General features: G+C 51.4%; 1 protein-coding gene across 2 annotated transcripts in view; it reads right to left on the reverse strand.

Moving 5' to 3' along the window:
- Window positions 1–19,097, reverse strand: part of LOC119957252 (collagen alpha-1(XI) chain-like) — a 282,576-nt gene that overhangs the window by 16,756 nt on the left and 246,723 nt on the right. For both annotated transcript variants that reach the window (XM_038785099.1, XM_038785098.1), the window contains 9 exons: window positions 18,690–18,743; window positions 11,963–12,016; window positions 10,238–10,345; window positions 10,089–10,142; window positions 5,836–5,889; window positions 3,899–4,006; window positions 2,062–2,115; window positions 1,808–1,843; window positions 1,659–1,712 (listed from right to left, as the gene is read on the reverse strand). In XM_038785099.1, the coding sequence (XP_038641027.1) occupies window positions 1,659–1,712; window positions 1,808–1,843; window positions 2,062–2,115; window positions 3,899–4,006; window positions 5,836–5,889; window positions 10,089–10,142; window positions 10,238–10,345; window positions 11,963–12,016; window positions 18,690–18,743 (576 nt within the window). The remainder of the gene's footprint in view (window positions 1–1,658; window positions 1,713–1,807; window positions 1,844–2,061; window positions 2,116–3,898; window positions 4,007–5,835; window positions 5,890–10,088; window positions 10,143–10,237; window positions 10,346–11,962; window positions 12,017–18,689; window positions 18,744–19,097) is intronic.

A 19,097-nucleotide genomic window follows, 5' to 3' on the forward strand; every position in this document is an offset into this window, starting at 1 on the left:
CGAGATCGTGGTGGAGGTCAGGTCAATCGAGAGCGTGGTGGAGGCCAGGTCAATCGAGAGCGTGGTGGAGGCCAGGTCAATCGAGAGCGTGGTGGAGGCCAGGTCAATCGAGAGCGTGGTGGAGGCCAGGTCAATCGAGAGCGTGGTGGAGGCCAGGTCAATCGAGAGCGTGGTGGAGGCCAGGTCAATCGAGAGCGTGGTGGAGGCAAGGTCAATCGAGAGCGTGGTGGAGGCCAGGTCAATCGAGAGCGTGGTGGAGGCCAGGTCAATCGAGAGCGTGGTGGAGGCCAGGTCAATCGAGAGCGTGGTGGAGGCCAGGTCAATCGAGAGCGTGGTGGAGGCCAGGTCAATCGAGAGCGTGGTGGAGGCCAGGTCAATCGAGAGCGTGGTGGAGGCCAGGTCAATCGAGAGCGTGGCGAGAGGGAATCGGATTGTGACCTGAGGAGGAAGACTCTGGAGGGTTACCGGGAGAAGGTAGGTGAACGGGTCAAGGTGAGTGGTCCTTGTAAAGTGCCAGCACAGGTGGACCGAGTGGCCTCCTTCCGGAGACTTGTTTGTGTCAGGCTGGTCTATGGGCAAACAGTACAGAGCAAACCCATTCCGTTGATCGAGCACAGTGCCCACCCCTTAACCCACAGAAATAACCCGCCGGAAAGCTTGGAGAAATCCCAGGGAGAAGGAGGTCCTTTACCCCCCCATGTTCCAAGGAAGTGACCGAGAGCTTCCACGGGGCTGAAAGGAAAGGGCGTGATCTGATTCACAATGCCACACAGTGAACATCACCGTTTAAAAATGGGGAACAAAATTAAAATACCGGGGATGTGGGGGGGGGGGGGGGGGGGGGGGGGCGGTGCTGAAGCAAAAACAGAAATAATGCTGCAGGGATGTGGCATTCTGATGAAGCCCAAAACATTCCCAAAGTTTGAACTAGGCCCGAGGGCAGGTTAACAAGCCGGACACTCAGCCACTGAATCGTGGATGGCTTATGTTAACCTTCTGAAAAATAAACAAGTGGTGGAATTCCGAGACGAGAAACAATAGGAGAGGCCACAGAAGCTACATCTCCCCATAGTCGTTGGTGACGTTTTAGTAGTCCACTCGGGGAGTCCGGGTTGCCGAGGCAACACATACTATACTTGCATGTTGTAGTCCGCAGCTGTGGACGGTGGTGGCAGAGGCTTCAGCATTCTTTCCATCGCAAAGCTGGCCAGGAACCTCCCCACCTTTATCGCTTGCCATTGGCGTGCACGAGGAGGATATGCGTGTTGACGAGCTACCTTACAGCCACCAGGCCCTGGATCGAGGCTCAACCCCAGAGCTTTGGCTCGGAGGTCGGGTCGCAAAGCAACTATGTCCCAATAGCAGTGAGAATCTTGTGACCCTTTCATTAAGTTACAAAGAAATTCTTCATGAATTAATGAAAAATAATTGGGTCGACCTTTGAGCGTCTCCTCATATCCAACTGGAGGAGAACACACAAGCCTCAAACCTCGAAGGGACAGTTGCCACCTTGGCCACAAGTAAACATTTTGGGTGACGACCAGTGTTTCCTGCACTCGAACCCGGGTTGGGGGGGTGGCGGGTTCGGAAGAAGCCCAGTTACTTCCCACAGCCGTCACCCCCAGCAACGGGAAATGAAGATAAGAATGAACACTTACCGGTGGACCAGGAGGACCAGGTGGCCCATTATCACCTTTGAAACCACTCGGCCCCTGTGAGGGAAGAGATCACACGGCGCTCAGTTGAAAGACTTTGCTTAATTAGCCTCCATGAGGGATGGAATTGTACAATCATTGAAGATACTTACATCGGATCCCTTGGAACCTTTCGAACCCTGTTGACCCTAAAACAGAAGGAAAAGAGGAGATGAGACGGCAGATTTTAGTCAACGAGTAATCAGGCATTCCCGGGGACTGGGCAGAGATGAAGGCACCATCCAGACACCTGCGTAATCACTTACTTCCGAACCGAATTCCAATGGGATGGTAGAAAGCTTATCAAAGGCCAAAAAACCCCAGAGATTGGAGCCTTCCCCACCGAGGACAAAGTACCCCCACTTACTGATAAACCGGGAGAGCCAGGCGGGCCTGTGGGACCAGCGAAACCTGGAAGACCCTGAAATGGAGAGAAAATAAGAGGACATTAAATTCTGAATCATACCTCAGGAGGAGATACTAATATCTGTGGAGGTGTTGTGGGACTGTATATTTACAATGACACTGGGAGAGCTGACAGTGAAACAAATAGACATTTTGGAAAGTTGTGGCACATAATATCACTTGTTGGAAAGCTGAACGCTCAGCTCTCTAATTCTCTTCAACTGCACAGGGGGATGTTGTGTGTGAATAGAACACATTAGACAACATCTTTCGATACCACAGCGCATTCTCAATGAGCATCTTTGTGAGGGTCATGAAGTGTCCAACACGAGTTTGTGAGGTGAACAAAATTTGTTATTTACGCTAATCTTTATTCAGCACCAACGCTTCGCTCCTGATCTCACCTAACTGGCCGGCTCTATTTATACAACAGCAAAGGTTAATGAGTGCCCCGCCCCCCTTATCGGGGGAGCTCATATTCCCCTTGGTGTAACCTGCATCCCCTTTTTGGTTCCTTGACAACGTTGTTGTTGGAAGTTTTGTTTGCACGCTCCTGAACTACGGGCACCTGGTGCGGAGAAAGGCGGAGGACCTCCTCGTGAACCTGGGCCTGCGAAACTCGCCATTAACAGGTCCGGGCAGCGGGGGGAGCCGAGGGGGGTGTCCGGTTGGACTGCCTGCTCCTCCTCCGTGGCTTCATTCGTGGCCCCCGGGGGAGGGAGCATGCCGTGTCCACGGGCACTCGCGAGGCTTTCCATACCCGGTAGGCATCACAGGGGTTGGATTGCTTCATCCACCTGTCATGTGAGAGTACCTTTAAAAAATGGGTGTGTATATAAATATCGGTAGTGCGAGTACCTTTAAGAAATGGATGTTTACTACTGCAGTGATGTCAGAGAGGGGGTGGAGCTGGGCTGTCTGTCAGCTTTTTACTCTTGTTTCAGGCTGTTTGCTGCAGGGTGTGTTTTAGTTTCGTTTTCAGAGCTGGATAGCTGCAGTCACAGCCAGAAGGTGTATTAGAGTCTCCCTGTGTAATCGAAAGAATATAAATCGATCCTTTGGTGATCTAAAACTAATAACTGCTCTCAGTAGTGACTTTAACCTGATGTGCTTCTGTTAAAGGTTTTGTTTTTAAGTCTTATGGATGTTCAAAGGACACCTTAAGGATTACTTAGTGTTGTATTCTTTGGGGGTTGTATTTGAATTAATGGTTGCTAAGATGTTCACTGTATGTTTCAAAAAGGTTAACTTGAGTTCATAGAATAAACATTGTTTTGCTTAAAAAAATACTTTTCCATTTCTGCTGTACCACACCTGCAGAGTGGGCCGTGTGCTCCCCATACCACAAACTAGTAAAAGTTGTGGGTTAGGGGAACTCCATGTTACACTTTTGGGTTCTCTAAACCCTGGCCCATAACACACCCCTCCTTTGACATTATTTATTTAATGTTGTTAAGTTTCCATTTCTCTGTTAATGTGTGTGACCAGGTGTGACCCCTTTTAATTTGTCCCTGAATGAATTTCCTTTATTATACTGTTTTCGATTGGACCCCAAAATAAACCATGGGGTAACCAATTGGCCCTATCCAATAGGATCTGTGCAGGTTGCAACAAGCCTGTAACACATGCCAGGGGAATGGGGAGACAGTGGCGGAGTGGCCATGTCACTGGACCAGTAATCCAGAGGCCCAGGTTAATACTCTGGAGACACGGGTTCAAACCCCACCACGTCACCTGCTGGAATTTAAATTCAATTAATAAAATCAAAATTGTAACTTGCAATCAGCCGCGTGACTCACAATATCCCCCTTGGGACCCTGCGTTCCTTGGATTCCTGGCAGACCTCGATCTCCCTTCTCGCCCATTTCACCGGGAGGCCCAATCAAGCCAATTATACCAACGTGCCCCTAGGGAGAAACACAGGGGAATGATAACATCGTCACTGCCACTCGCACCAGTCATCCAAAACATTTGAGAGCTCGACGGTATTGCCATGGGCAGGTCAGGTAATCCCATTCGATCACATGGATTCTCCGAGGGGCTGACCATCTAATCTAGTCTGGGGGAGCGCGGACTTCCACTTTTTTCACTCTGAGCTACAGACTTTGGGAATTCTAACCCAGGTCCGTGTGGCACAAAAGGGAAAACTGTGGCGGGAAAAAGGGCGGGGCCCCTTTGAGTAGTTCAGGAACACCGGAAAGGTTTCATGTGTTAGTTCAACGCTCTGACATTTGTGAGATTAGCAAAGTGGCGATTTGCTGTAATTATTCAATTTGTTGTCCCCATTGGGGTATTTGCTTTATCTCAAGTTAAAAACTCCAGATAGAAAGAACACCCAGATTAACAGATAGCACAGCACATAAATAGCTTCCTGCCACGTTGCTAACATGTCTCACAAGTTATTTGGGTTACTTTTCAAATGCTTTAGCATTTAATTGTGTGTGTTTGCTGGTGTATTTCCAAACACACGCCTGTGTCTGCATGAGCGTGGGCCTGTGTATTTCTCCATGTGCATCTATGTCTGCGTGGGTGCGTGCCCATGTATTTCCCCACACGTGTCCATGTCTGCATGTACCTGTGTATTTCCACATGGACGTCTAGGTCCAAGTGTGAATGTGTGCGTGCCTGTGTATATGCCTGTGCGCATATGCCTGTGTATATCCGTAGCATGTCTATGTCTGCCTGTGTGTGCCTGTGTATGTCCGCAGATTGTCAGTGTGTCTGTTGGTTTGCTTGTATTTCCCCATCCGTATCTGTCTGTGTGTGCCTGTGTATTTCCTCATGTGTATCTGTCTGCGTGTGCCTGTGTATTTCCTCATGTGTATCTGTCTGTGTATTTCCTCATGTGTATCTGTCTGTGTGTGCCTGTGTATTTCCTCATGTGTATCTGTCTGCGTGTGCCTGTGTATTTCCTCATGTGTATCTGTCTGTGTGTGCCTGTGTATTTCCTCATGTGTATCTGTCTGTGTGTGCCTGTGTATTTCCTCATGTGTATCTGTCTGCGTGTGCCTGTGTATTTCCTCATGTGTATCTGTCTGTGTGTGCCTGTGTATTTCCTCATGTGTATCTGTCTGTGTGTGCCTGTGTATTTCCTCATGTGTATCTGTCTGCGTGTGCCTGTGTATTTCCTCATGTGTATCTGTCTGTGTATTTCCTCATGCAATTCTGTCTGTGTGTGCCTGTGTATTTCCTCATGTGTATCTGTCTGCGTGTGCCTGCGTATTTCCTCATGTGTATCTGTCTGTGTGTGCCTGTGTATTTCCTCATGTGTATCTGTCTGCATGTGCCTGTGTATTTCCTCATGTGTATCTGTCTGTGTATTTCCTCATGCGATTCTGTCTGCGTGTGCCTGTGTATTTCCTCATGTGTATCTGTCTGCGTGTGCCTGTGTATTTCCTCATGTGTATCTGTCTGCGTGTGCCTGTGTATTTCCTCATGAGTATCTGTCTGCGTGTGCCTGCGTATTTCCTCATGCATGTCCATGTCTGCATATGTTTGTGGACTTGCCTGTGTATGTCTATGCCTGTGCCTGTGCAGAGTGTGTGTGTGTATTTGCCTCTGCCCGCGTGTGCATGCGTACCTGGGTCTGCATGTCGCTATCACCCCGATGGAGATAATTCAATCGAGTTGGGAGCAAATCGGAATTTGGTTCTAAATTCTAGAGGGTTTATGGAAAGTGATTGGAACAAAATAGCTATCAGAGTCAGGTATCCATCAACAGGCCTGAATGACCTACCTTGTCACCTTTTAATCCTTGAATACCTTTCAGTCCAGGCATACCAGGAGGGCCCTACACAAAACCATAAAACAGATGGTTAAATACATTCAAGACAAGCGGGTGTGTTTCTCACACACATAGCCCCTTCTCAGACAGCTGTCCTGCCATCTAATCCCAGTAATTGGTCAGATGATGCTCTTTAATTGGGGGAGTGGGCAAGAGCGAGAGGGGTTGGGTTTCATTTCGATGCTGAGGGTTCACCCCCCCCCCCCCCCCCCCCCCCCCCCCCGGAAAGTATGAACCCTTTGGCCACGGCGATGAGCAGCGTGGCTGAGCTCGCCCTCTGTAGTAAGCCTCTCCCAGGGGCATCCGATAGCGTCCGCCAATCTATCCAGGGAGAGGGAGGCATCCCCCCCCCCCCCCCCCCCCCCCCCGGCCCGGGTCCGCTGTGTGTACAGAGACCCATCAACCGGGTCGCAGAACCTCCAGGCCGATGGGCGAAAACCCCCGCAAGGGCAGAAAGTATGGGAACGCGCTCTTTCATTCCAACGTCTTCCGTCCTCAAAATGGAGGAGAGCGGGAGGCCGGAAAACACGGGAAGGAGACATTGCAAACTTAAGAAAAAAAAACAGCAGCAGACGGAAAGACTTGCAAGAGGAAGAAGCGAAGGTGAGAAATCTGAGCGTGCGGCGGAAGCAGATTCGGAAGCGATTGACAGAGGGGGCATCGAGGGAAGAGCAGAGAATTGGGACAGGAGCTGGAAGAGCCACGATGGACTGAATGGCCCCCTCCCCCCCGCGTGTTCTTCAGGATTCCGTGATCACTGTGAGGGAGGAACAGCCAGCTGCTGGGCGCCAGGTGAAAATGACTTTTGGTCGATAATTATTCAATAATTTAATTCGAGGCTGCGGTGTTAATCCTGCCAAGGAAGATATCCTGTGCTCGAGTGGATTATGTTTGCTGTAATACTGCGGCTTGGCGCATTGTCACAGCCCGTGAACTGAAAACAATTAAAGCCGTTCGCCCAGCGAGGCAGGAGATTCTCAAACACCCGAGGTAATCAGGGGGCCAACTCATCGCTCTCAGGTTTAAGCTACTGCATCACTGACGTGCAGCAGCTTGGTTGAAGAAGTAATCAAAAAGACAAATGGAATGTTATTTTTTTTTTAATTGTTCTTGGGGTGTGGGTGCCGCTGGCTGGGCCCAGCATTTGTTACCCATCCTTAATTGCCTTTGAAGTGAGTGTCTCGCTCGCCCATTTCAATGGGGGGGCGGTTAAGAGTCATCCGCATCGCTGTGTATGGTCTGGAGTCACATGTAGGCCAGACCGGGCAAGGACGGCAGATTTCCTTCCCTGAAGGACATTAGTGAACCAGATGGGTTTTTCCGACAATCGGCAATGGTCTAAAATAGACTTTTAATTCCAGATTTTCTTTTATCGAATCCGAATTTCACCATCTGCCGCGGTGGGATTTGAACCCGGGGCTCTCGCGGCATTACCCCGCGTCTCTGGATTAATAGCCTCTGGTGACAATGCCACTACACCACCGCCTCTCCGTGTCAGCCTTCATAAAGACAGCGACAACATGAAGGGGCGGAGTCTTTGCTGCAACTCCACAAAGCTCTGGTCAGACCACACCAGGGGTAACTGCGCATAGATCTGGAGATTTGTGAGAGACAGTAGCGCAGGGGTACTTTTCCTGCATTGCTAATCCAGAGACTGGGAGGATATGAGTTCAAATCCCACCTCGCCAGCGGGCGGGGTTTAAATTCAATGAATAAAATCTGGAAAATAAAACGGGATTCAAGTACCACCAACTTGTGGTAAAAATCCATCTGGCTCGCGAATATCCTTCAGGGATGGAAATCTGCCGTCCTTACCTGGTCGGGCCAATATTTGACGGCCACTTAAAAGGAAAAGGTGGGCACTGGCTCCGGAAGAGCCGTCCAATTTTCTCACTCAAGAGTGTGGGGAGAGATAACTAACTGGCTCTGCATTCCATGGAATATTGAAGTTTAAGAGATAATCATAGAATCCTACAGCGCAGAAGGAGGCCATCCTGCCCATCGAGTCCGCACTGCCCCTCTGAAAGAGCACCCTACCCAGGCCCATTGCCCCGCCCTATCCCCGTCACCTATCTAAGGACACCAAGGGTCAATTTTAGCCAGGCCAATCCATCCATCTTTCGTCATAATTTGTCTTTTAATCATAATCTGATTATGTTTCAGGATTTTGAGAGGAATTGATAGGGTACATTGAGAAACATTTTGTTCGCAAGGAGGTGCTTTATTTGGGATGTTTTCGTGGGATGTGGGTGTCACTGGTTGGGCCCAATGTTTGTTGCTCATCCCTAATCACCCTTGAATCGAGTGTCTCGCTCGGTCATTTCAGAGGGGGGCAGTTAAGATTCAACCACATCGCTGTGGGTTTGGAGTCACGTGTAGGCCGGACCGGGAAAGGACACCAGATTTCTTGCCCTAAAGTGGACTTAGTGAACCAGATGGGTTTTCGAGAAGTCCACCATTGTTCTCATGCTCACCCATTACCGAGACTGGGTTTAAGTTCCAGATTTTATTCATTGAATTAAAATTTCCCTAATTGCACTGGTGGGATTTGAACCTGTACTCCCACAGCATTAGCCTCTGGGTTACTAGTCCAGTGACAATGTGACTACACCACCAACTTTCCCCGAGACTAGGACAAGGGGACGTAACTTTGATGAGATATGTATGTTCTTATATTTTGTGAATGTGTTCTGCATATTGAAATAAAACTATCCGTGTGCATGTGTCAAGAGAGTGTGACCAGGGTTAATTAAAATAAGAATCTTTAATAGTATCACAAGTAGGCTTACATTAACACTGCAATGAAATTACTGTGATAATCCCCAGTCGCCACGCTCTGGCACCTGTTCGGGAACACAGAGGGAGAATTCAGAATGTCCAATTCACCTAACAAGCATGTCCTTCGGAACTTGTGAGAGGAAACCGGAGCACCCGGAGGAAACCCACACAGACAAGGGGAGAACGTGCGGACTCCGCACAGACAGTGAATCGAACCTAGGTCCCTGGCGCTGTGAAGCAACTGTGCTAACCACTGTGCTACCCATGCCGCCCATGAAAGGGCCAAGGTTACTAGAGTCAGATTGCCTGTGAGAGCTGAGAGATTAATGGTGTTAGGTTTGTGCATTCATAATGAGAGGCTGTGTTGAGTTTGAATTACATGTAAACAGGTTGGATGTGAAATTTGCATTTAGAGATACGTTAGGAAATTGATTTTCCAGCTATTGAATTTCAAAAGGGAGTTCAAAGGTGACAAGGCGCATTTGCATCTTACAGGAAACTGGGAAAGGCACATAAAATGTTATTGATTCTAAAGTAGCGTAAAAATAGAAAACATGAAAGCTTTGCATATGTGGAGACGTTGAGTTTAAAGAGGCGTTTAAGGACCATGGAATGTGAGATGAAAGCAGTAGAAGATATTTAAGCACAAGGGATGTTTAACTGAGTTGAGTTGCTCTGGGGGATAGCCCTGCTGGTCAATGACTTTGTATGTGACCTGCTGAGGAGCTGCGAAGGTTGAGAACTGGAGTAGCCTTAAAACAGAAGAGACTGTTTCTGAACCTCCTTTCCAAATTCCACATCAGAGTGGAAGTGTTGGAGAACTCGGGAGGTGCGCCTTTATGACATAATAACAATTCCTTGACTCGGGTAATATTTATTGGAATTTAATGGTCAGGGATCTAGAAGGGGGTCGTTGCCGCAAAGATGGTTTAACGATACACTTTTGGCCAAACATGCATATTTGGGGCTTGTTCTGCAAGACGGTTTTAACTGTGCAACTTGTTGTCTGGTCTCCTTAAATTCCTTCGCCTCTGAAATTCTAAAGATGTCGCTGGAGTTTTATGCTTCTGATGCCAGCAGCTCTGCCTCCTCGCTGTCACGTGAAAAATAAGAAATTTACGATCAGCGGGACCGACTTCACTCTGGGGTCTGGCTCATTCAGCTGTGGTCGTAACGCACGCATAAAATTAGGGGAGGGGTTGGGAAATACTTCTTCGCACAAAGGTGGAGGATTAAAACACTTGCCTACAAAAAGCAGTGCGTACGGAAGCAGGTCAATTCATTATGTCAATTGCGAGATTGATGGATATTTGCTCACCCAGGCAATAGAAGGAAAAAGAGCGGAAGCAGGTGGAGAGAGTCAAGTTACAGATCAGCCAGTTGAAGTGGAATGGTACAATAGGTTACAGGAATGGTTCCTATCTTACCATCGGGCCTGGGGGCCCAGACTGGCCTGGTGGTCCTGGAAGCCCTTGTTCTCCCTGTTTTAGAGGGAAAGATATTGCGAGGTGTTATTCATCGGTGCAGTTTGTGACTGATTAATAATTACAGCATTCTCTTTGCACCGTTTACTCACTGCGGGTCCGGGTATCCCTCTGAGACCTTCAGGTCCAATATTGCCCGGTGATCCTTGAGGGCCCACAGGCCCAGTCCTGCCTGTTGGGCCTTCTCGCCCAGGTGAGCCCTAGGTGACAAAATGCAAGGCCTCGTGGAGTTATCCGGTAAAGGTTGCGGTTGTAAAGAGACAATTTAAAAAATAACATTGCATGACTCAGTTATGAACCTTTTCCCTTCAGCCAATGAGGACAGAGCCTTCCAAACCCACGATCTCTACTACCCAGAAGGACAAGGGCAGCAGATGTCTGGGAACCCCACCCCATTCCCCTCCGAGCCACACACCACCCCGAGTTGGAAATATATCGGCCGTTCCTTCACTGTCGCTGGGGTCAAAATCCCAGAACTCCCTCCCTAACAGCACGGTGGATGTACCTAGACCACAGGGACTACAGCGGATCGAGAAGGCGGCTCACCATCCTCTCTCTCAAGGGGCAATTAGGGATGGGCAATAAATACCGGTCCACCCAGCGATGCTCATGCCCCGAGGGTAATTCTTTTTTCAAAAAAGTCAAGCATTGTGAAAACGTCTCTTGAAATAAATGACATTTTAAATGCAGAATTACAGACAATCTGTCAAATCCCCCCAGAGAGCCAGCTGAGTGGAAAATCCAAAATTGGTTTCAGCAGCTTTTGTCAGTGCTTGCGATTCACCGCGAGCCACATTAGAATTTTATTTCAAGTGCTCGCAAGCATGAGGGGAATTTTAAGAGGGGAAATGCAAATGTTTTAACAATCAACTTCTGCCAAATGGGAGACTAAATGGGGGTTCTGGCAGGGTGATTTTGAGAGAGGTTTCTAAGTATCGAAACAAACCTTCCACTGAATCTGAGTTAGAAATATTAGGTGCGATTTAATGGGACAGAGTCCCGTTCGGGGTACGTTGAGCGGGCTGTTTCTCGGTGTCGGTATTTGCCGTTTATTTTGGCTTTGCCGGAGAATGGCCCGTCCTGGCCACCATCGGAAGATGGCTCACGGATCGGGGTGTCCTCTTTGAAGGCCGATTCGGTCTTTCGCCTGCTCAGGGTTCCCGTTGTGTCCACTGCACCCAAATAACCTCTTCCGGGGTCCTTGGGCCCCACCCCCACCTTCCTCACTGCACGTCGTAAGGGCAAAGCACCCCTGGCATGGACAACCGGACACCTTGACACTGCCAACCTGGCGGTGCCACCTGGACACGCTGGCAGTGCCAAGGAGCCCGGGTGCCAGCGGAAGAGCCATGGTATCACCCTGCCCAGAGCCTGGCCACTTGGGGGGCCTACAATGGCCTGGGAGACCCCTCCTCAAAGTGCTGTCTCCCAGGCCTGGCCGTTAGATTCTGGGCGCCAGGACGATCCAGCGCAGGCATATTTAAATTAGTCAAATGCCTCATTTAAATATGCTAATCTGGATCTCGCCCAGTGAGGACGAGATCCGGATCGCAACGTTTCGCGAGATTCCATGGAGTCTCGCCGGACGTTTCGAGCGTCGAGAATCCTGTGGGAGGCCGCTTGCGAGATTCAATGGCTTCATCGTGTCGCCATGCCGTGTGCGTGACGAGGCCGGGAAATTGCGCCCAGCACAGAGCATACCTACCAGCACTCGCAGCCTGGGAGATAATAAACAGATGGAAAATCATTTTCTCGTTAAGTAATCATTAGTTTCTTCAACAACAGCAAAAGGAAAACAGCAAAAGGAAAAGTCATACCTTCGAGCCTTTGAGGCCCTCTCGACCCTCTGGGCCTGCCGGCCCGTGCGGCCCCTGAAAGATAGAACGCTAGCTTAAAACCAGGCAGCCGGCAAAATGATCAAACCATTCAGAAGGTGACAGGCCGAGTCACCGTGTGGGGCTTGTGGTCACACGACGTGACAGTGGCGTCACCTCGGGCTTGCACGCCGGAGAACGGAGTGCAATTAACTACATGCGGAAACAAATTCCAATGTTTCACCAGCCTGGCATTGAAAAGGGCAGGAACCTTCTATAATAGACTGTCGCTGTGATGTATTTGCATTGATGTCCTATCCAAACCCCTTTCAAGAAAATGCTTCAATTTGCAGACTCTTTGTTGAACGTGGACCCTGTGAACTACACTGAGAACTAAACAGTTGATTAAATTCATCGAAACTTCAGTCACGCTGACGGTAGCATTTGCAAAAACTCTACCCTTTATATGGCGCAGTTGATGATAAATAAAAAGATGCAGTGTGCCCCACAAAACCTGCCCTTGGATGTCAACATTACAACCACCGCAAGGGACAAAAATATAGGCCGTTTAATTACCAGCAAAGTAGGATTTCAAACAACTCGGAAGAATACCGACAGGCTCTCAAGGGCTATGGGGACTGGATGAAACATACTCCTTCCGTGTTATTTCTTGGGCTTGTTATCCGGTCTTGCATTTGTTCATCTTCCTGTCAGGGTCTGCGGCCTAATAATTGACCGTGGGGAAATACTCGGTGCTGTACGATGCCTTGGCAGCATCACAGAAACATGCACCAAGGAATTCTACCCAACATATTACTTGCCGCGTGACGTCACCGCCATTCTGTACACCACGCCATGCGTCAACACTTCAAAAGTGATCCGTTGGCCACTTTGAGAAGGTGATGTGAAAGTCTCCAATTTGTCTCGTTTGCCAAGGAATCTACCTGAAAATTACATTTTGTTTGAACAAATGGCAAGGAAGTATTTTGTTGGCGATATTTTGGAGAATAATGTTGGGGCAGGACACTAATCCCTGAGCCTCTCCTTGCATGTCAAGCAATATGTTTCCACTCTCCCTCGTGTCACCTGACACCAGGAGGTCCGTTGACAGAGTGTTAAATTTGTAAACATGAATTTGCACACAGTTGCATTAAAGCCATGATTGCAAGTTCAATGCAACCTCACAGAAACGCGTCTCGGCCATGCAATTCTGTCTGTTGCTGCCTAATCTACCCCATGGCCTAAATGAGGCATGATCAGCAACAAAATCAACAAAACTGGTTTCTAAGAAAGAGCCCACCGCGACGGGGTAAACGGGATTCGAAACCTGCTCCCAATCAGTGATCAGACATCAAGGAGCAGGAAACCCAGGCTGACACGTCCGCTGCTGTGCTGAGGGAGTGCCGCACTGTCAGAGGGTCAGTACTGAGGGAGCGCCGCACTGTCAGAGGGTCAGTACTGAGGGAGTGCCGCACTGTCAGAGGGTCAGTACTGAGGGAGTGCTGCACTGTCAGCGGGTCAGTACTGAGGGAGTGCCGCACTGTCAGAGGGTCAGTACTGAGGGAGTGCCGCACTGTCAGAGGGTCAGTACTGAGGGAGCGGTGCACTGTCAGAGGGTCAGTACTGAGGGAGCGCCGCACTGTCAGAGGGTCAGTACTGAGGGAGTGCCGCACTGTCAGAGGGTCTGTACTGAGGGAGTGCCGCACTGTCAGAGGGTCAGTACTGAGGGAGCGCCGCACTGTCAGAGGGTCAGTACTGAGGGAGTGCCGCACTGTCAGAGGGTCAGTACTGAGGGAGCGCCGCACTGTCAGAGGGTCAGTACTGAGGGAGTGCCGCACTGTCAGAGGGTCAGTACTGAGGGAGTGCCTCACTGTCAGAGGGTCAATAGTGAGGGAGTGCCGCACTGTCAGAGGGTCAGTACTGAGGGAGTGCCGCACTGTCAGAGGGTCAGTACTGAGGGAGTGCCGCACTGTCAGAGGGTCAGTACTGAGGGAGTGCCGCACTGTCAGAGGGTCAGTACTGAGGGAGTGCTGCACTGTCAGAATCAGTACTGAGGGAGTGCTGCACTGTCAGAGTCAGTACTGAGGGAGTGCCGCACTGTCAGAGGGTCAGTACTGAGGGAGTGCCACACTGTCAGAGGGTCAGTACTGAGGGAGTGCTGCACTGTCAGAGAGTCAGTAATAAGGGAGTGCTGCACTGTCAGAGGGTCAGTACTGAGGGAGTGCTGCACTGTGAGAGGGTGATAACTGAGGGAGTGCAGCACTGTCAGAGGGTCAGTACTGAGGGAGTGCCGCACTGTCAGAGGGTCAGTACTGAGGGAGTGCCGCACTGTCAGAGGGTCAGTACTGAGGGAGTGCTGCACTGTCAGAGAGTCAGTACTGAGGGAGTGCCGCACTGTCAGAGGGTCAGTACTGAGGGAGTGCTGCACTGTCAGAGGGTCAGTACTGAGGGAGTGCCACACTGTCAGAATCAGTACTGAGGGAGTGCTGCACTGTCAGAGGGTCAGTACTGAGGGAGTGCTGCACTGTCAGAGAGTCAGTACTGAGGGAGTGCCGCACTGTCAGAGGGTCAGTACTGAGGGAGTGCTGCACTGTCAGAGAGTCAGTACTGAGGGAGTGCTGCACTGTCAGAGAGTCAGTACTGAGGGAGCGCCGCACTGTCAGAGGGTCAGTACTGAGGGAATGCCGCACTGTCAGAGGGTCAGTACTGAGGGAGTGCTGCACTGTCAGAGAGTCAGTACTGAGGGAGCGCCGCACTGTCAGAGGGTCAGTACTGAGGGAGTGCTGCACTGTCAGAGGGTCAGTACTGAGGGAGCGCCACACTGTCAGAGGGTCAGTACTGAGGGTGCGCCGCACTGTCAGAGGGTCAGTACCGAGGGAGTGCTGCACTGTCAGAGGGTCAGTACTGAGGGAGTGCTGCACTGTCAGAATCAGTACTGAGGGAGTGCTGCACTGTCAGAGTCAGTACTAAGGGAGTGCTGCACTGTCCGAGGGTCAGTACTGAGGGAGTGCTGCACTGTCAGAGGGTCAGTACTGAGGGAGTGCTGCACTGTCACAGGGTCAGTACTGAGGGAGTGCCGCACTGTCCGAGGGTCAGTACTGAGGGAGTGCTGCACTGTCAGAGGGTCAATACTGAGGGAGGGCTGCACTATCAGAAGGTCAGTGCTGAGGGTGTGCTACGCTGTCAGAGGGTCAGTACTGAGGGAGTGCTGCACTGTCAGAGGGTCAGTACAGAGGGAGTGCCGTACTGATAGAGGGTCAGTAATGAGGGAGTGCCGCACTGTCAGAGGGTCAGTACTGAGGGAGTGCCGCATTGTCAGAGGGTCAGTACTGAGGGAGTGCCGTACTGTCAGAGGATCAGTACTGAGGGAGTGCCACACTGTCAGAGGGTCAGTACTGAGGGAGTGCTGCACTGTCAGAGGGTCAGTACTGAGGGAGTGCCGCATTGTCAGAGGGTCAGTACTGAGGGAGTGCCGCACTGTCAGAGGGTCAGTAATGAGGGAGTGCCGCACTGTCAGAGGGTCAGTACTGAGGGAGTGCTGCACTGAGAGAGGGTCAGTACTGAGGGAGTGCTGCACTGTCAGAGGGTCAGTGCTGAGGGAGTGCCGCACTGTCAGAGGGTCAGTACTGAGGGAGTGCTGCACTGAGAGACGGTCAGTACTGAGGGAGTGCTGCACTGTCAGAGGGTCAGTGCTGAGGGAGTGCCGCACTGTCAGAGGGTCAGTACTGAGGGAATGCCGCACTGTCAGAGGGTCAGTACTGAGGGAGTGCTGCACTGTCAGAGAGTCAGTACTGATAGAGCGCCGCACTGTCAGAGGGTCAGTACTGAGGGAGTGCTGCACTGTCAGAGGGTCAGTACTGAGGGAGCGCCACACTGTCAGAGGGTCAGTACTGAGGGTGCGCCGCACTGTCAGAGGGTCAGTACCGAGGGAGTGCTGCACTGTCAGAGGGTCAGTACTGAGGGAGTGCTGCACTGTCAGAATCAGTACTGAGGGAGTGCTGCACTGTCAGAGTCAGTACTAAGGGAGTGCTGCACTGTCCGAGGGTCAGTACTGAGGGAGTGCTGCACTGTCAGAGGGTCAGTACTGAGGGAGTGCTGCACTGTCACAGGGTCAGTACTGAGGGAGTGCCGCACTGTCCGAGGGTCAGTACTGAGGGAGTGCTGCACTGTCAGAGGGTCAATACTGAGGGAGTGCTGCACTATCAGAAGGTCAGTGCTGAGGGTGTGCTACGCTGTCAGAGGGTCAGTACTGAGGGAGTGCTGCACTGTCAGAGGGTCAGTACTGAGGGAGTGCTGCACTGTCAGAGGGTCAGTACTGAGGGAGCGCCACACTGTCAGAGGGTCAGTACTGAGGGTGCGCCGCACTGTCAGAGGGTCAGTACCGAGGGAGTGCTGCACTGTCAGAGGGTCAGTACTGAGGGAGTGCTGCACTGTCAGAATCAGTACTGAGGGAGTGCTGCACTGTCAGAGTCAGTACTAAGGGAGTGCTGCACTGTCCGAGGGTCAGTACTGAGGGAGTGCTGCACTGTCAGAGGGTCAGTACTGAGGGAGTGCTGCACTGTCACAGGGTCAGTACTGAGGGAGTGCCGCACTGTCCGAGGGTCAGTACTGAGGGAGTGCTGCACTGTCAGAGGGTCAATACTGAGGGAGTGCTGCACTATCAGAAGGTCAGTGCTGAGGGTGTGCTACGCTGTCAGAGGGTCAGTACTGAGGGAGTGCTGCACTGTCAGAGGGTCAGTACAGAGGGAGTGCCGTACTGATAGAGGGTCAGTAATGAGGGAGTGCCGCACTGTCAGAGGGTCAGTACTGAGGGAGTGCCGCATTGTCAGAGGGTCAGTACTGAGGGAGTGCCGTACTGTCAGAGGGTCAGTACTGAGGGAGTGCCACACTGTCAGAGGGTCAGTACTGAGGGAGTGCTGCACTGTCAGAGGGTCAGTACTGAGGGAGTGCCGCATTGTCAGAGGGTCAGTACTGAGGGAGTGCCGCACTGTCAGAGGGTCAGTAATGAGGGAGTGCCGCACTGTCAGAGGGTCAGTACTGAGGGAGTGCTGCACTGAGAGAGGGTCAGTACTGAGGGAGTGCTGCACTGTCAGAGGGTCAGTGCTGAGGGAGTGCCGCACTGTCAGAGGGTCAGTACTGAGCGAGTGCCGCACTGTCAGAGGGTCAGTACTGAGGGAGTGCTGCACTGTCAGAGGGTCAGTGCTGAGGGAGTGCCGCACTGTCAGAGGGTCAGTACTGAGCGAGTGCCGCACTGTCAGATGGTCAGTACTGAGGGAGTGCTGCACTGTCAGAGGGTCAGTGCTGAGGGAGTGCCGCACTGTCAGAGTGTCAGTACTGAGGGAGTGCAGCACTGCCAGAGGGTCAGTACTGAGGGAGTGCCGCACTGTCAGAGGGTCAGTACTGAGGGAGTGCCGCACTGTCAGAGGGTCAGTACTGAGGGAGTGCCGCACTGTGGGAGGGTCAGTACTGAGGGAGTGCCGTACTGTCAGAGGGTCAGTACTGAGGGAGTGCCGCACTGTCAGAGGGTCAGTACTGAGGGAGTGCCGCACTGTCAGAGGGTCAGTACTGAGGGAGCTGCACTGTCAGAGGGTCAGTACTGAGGGAGTGCCGCACTGTCAGAGGGTCAGTACTGAGGGAGTGCCGCACTGTCAGAGGGTCAGTACTGAGGGAGTGCTGCACTGTCAGAGGGTCAGTACTGAGGGAGTGCCTCACTGTCAGAGGGTCAGTACTGAGGGAGTGCTGCACTGTCAGAGGGTCAGTACTGAGGGAGTGCTGCACTGTCAGAGGGTCAGTACTGAGGGAGTGCTGCACTGTCAGAGAGTCAGTACTGAGGGAGTGCCGCACTGTCAGAGGGTCAGTATTGAGGGAGTGCAGCACTGTCAGAGGGTCAGTACTGAGGGAGTGCCGCACTGTCAGAGGGTCAGTACTGAGGGAGTGCTGCACTGTCAGAGGGTCAATACTGAGGGAGTGCCGCACTGTCAGAGGGTCAGTACTGAGGGAGTGCCGCACTGTCAGAGGGTCAGTACTGAGGGAGTGCTGCACTGTCAGAGGGTCAGTACTGAGGGAGTGCCGCACTGTCAGAGGGTCAGTACTGAGGGAGTGCCGCACTGTCAGAGGGTCAGTACTGAGGGAGTGCTGCACTGTCAGAGGGTCAGTACGGAGGGAGTGCTGTACTGTCAGAGGGTCAGTACTGAGGGAGTGCCGTACTGTCAGAGATGCCGTCTCTCCAAGCAGCGAATAAACTGAGGTTCATCAGCCCTTTGAGGATGGGTGTAAAGTTTATTTTTGAAGAGCTGGGGAGTTCCGTTTGGGTCCTTGCTGACATCACCCCACCAGAATATCTGGTCATTGCCACATCGTTACTGATTTTGGGATTGGTAACCCCTCGTTCCAACTTCTCAAAAAGCACCTCATTATCAGCAAAGCACTTTGGGTTTGAGATGGGGAGGGATGTCTTCACACAAAGGGTGATGAATCTTTGAAATTCTCTAACCCAGGGGCCTGCGGAGGCTCAAGGCAGAGGTTGATATATTGAAGATATCATGTCATACAGGGACGGAGCGGGAACATGATGTTGACGTAAGAGATCAGCCGTGATCTATTGTAGTCGAATGTGCGGAGCAGGCTCGAGGGGCTGAATGGCCTACTCCTGCTCCCTCTGGGCCTTACCAAGTTCATGCAAGGCGGATGTACAAATGCAAGTCCTTCTTTCCTGTTCACCGGTACTTACTCTCTTTCCAGGGGGTCCGGGGGGTCCTGGTTCACCAGACGCTCCACGTGGGCCCTGCAAACCCAACAAAGGGACGTTACACACATTCCGTCTTGCTTCCAGCTCTGAGAACATGCAATTATCTGGATTGGGGCAGGTAAGGTGGTCACCGCCATTTCCACCACTCGGGCCTCATCAGGGGAGTCGAGCAAACGGTTACCGATGGGTCAGGAGACAGGGTGGGGCGGGGGGGGGGGGGGGACCTGATTGGTGGGATCTGCATCGCAAGGCCTCAGCTTTTAACATTCCCACAGCGACTACACTGAATAAAGTACTTCATTAAGTGCTTCGAGAAGCCAACGATTCTTGAAAAAGCCCTGAATAAATGGAAACTTCTGCATAACAACACACATCGATGAAGGAATTCAT

Source organism: Scyliorhinus canicula, chromosome 25 (genome assembly GCF_902713615.1).
Source record: "Scyliorhinus canicula chromosome 25, sScyCan1.1, whole genome shotgun sequence".
Classification (NCBI taxonomy): domain Eukaryota; kingdom Metazoa; phylum Chordata; class Chondrichthyes; order Carcharhiniformes; family Scyliorhinidae; genus Scyliorhinus; species Scyliorhinus canicula.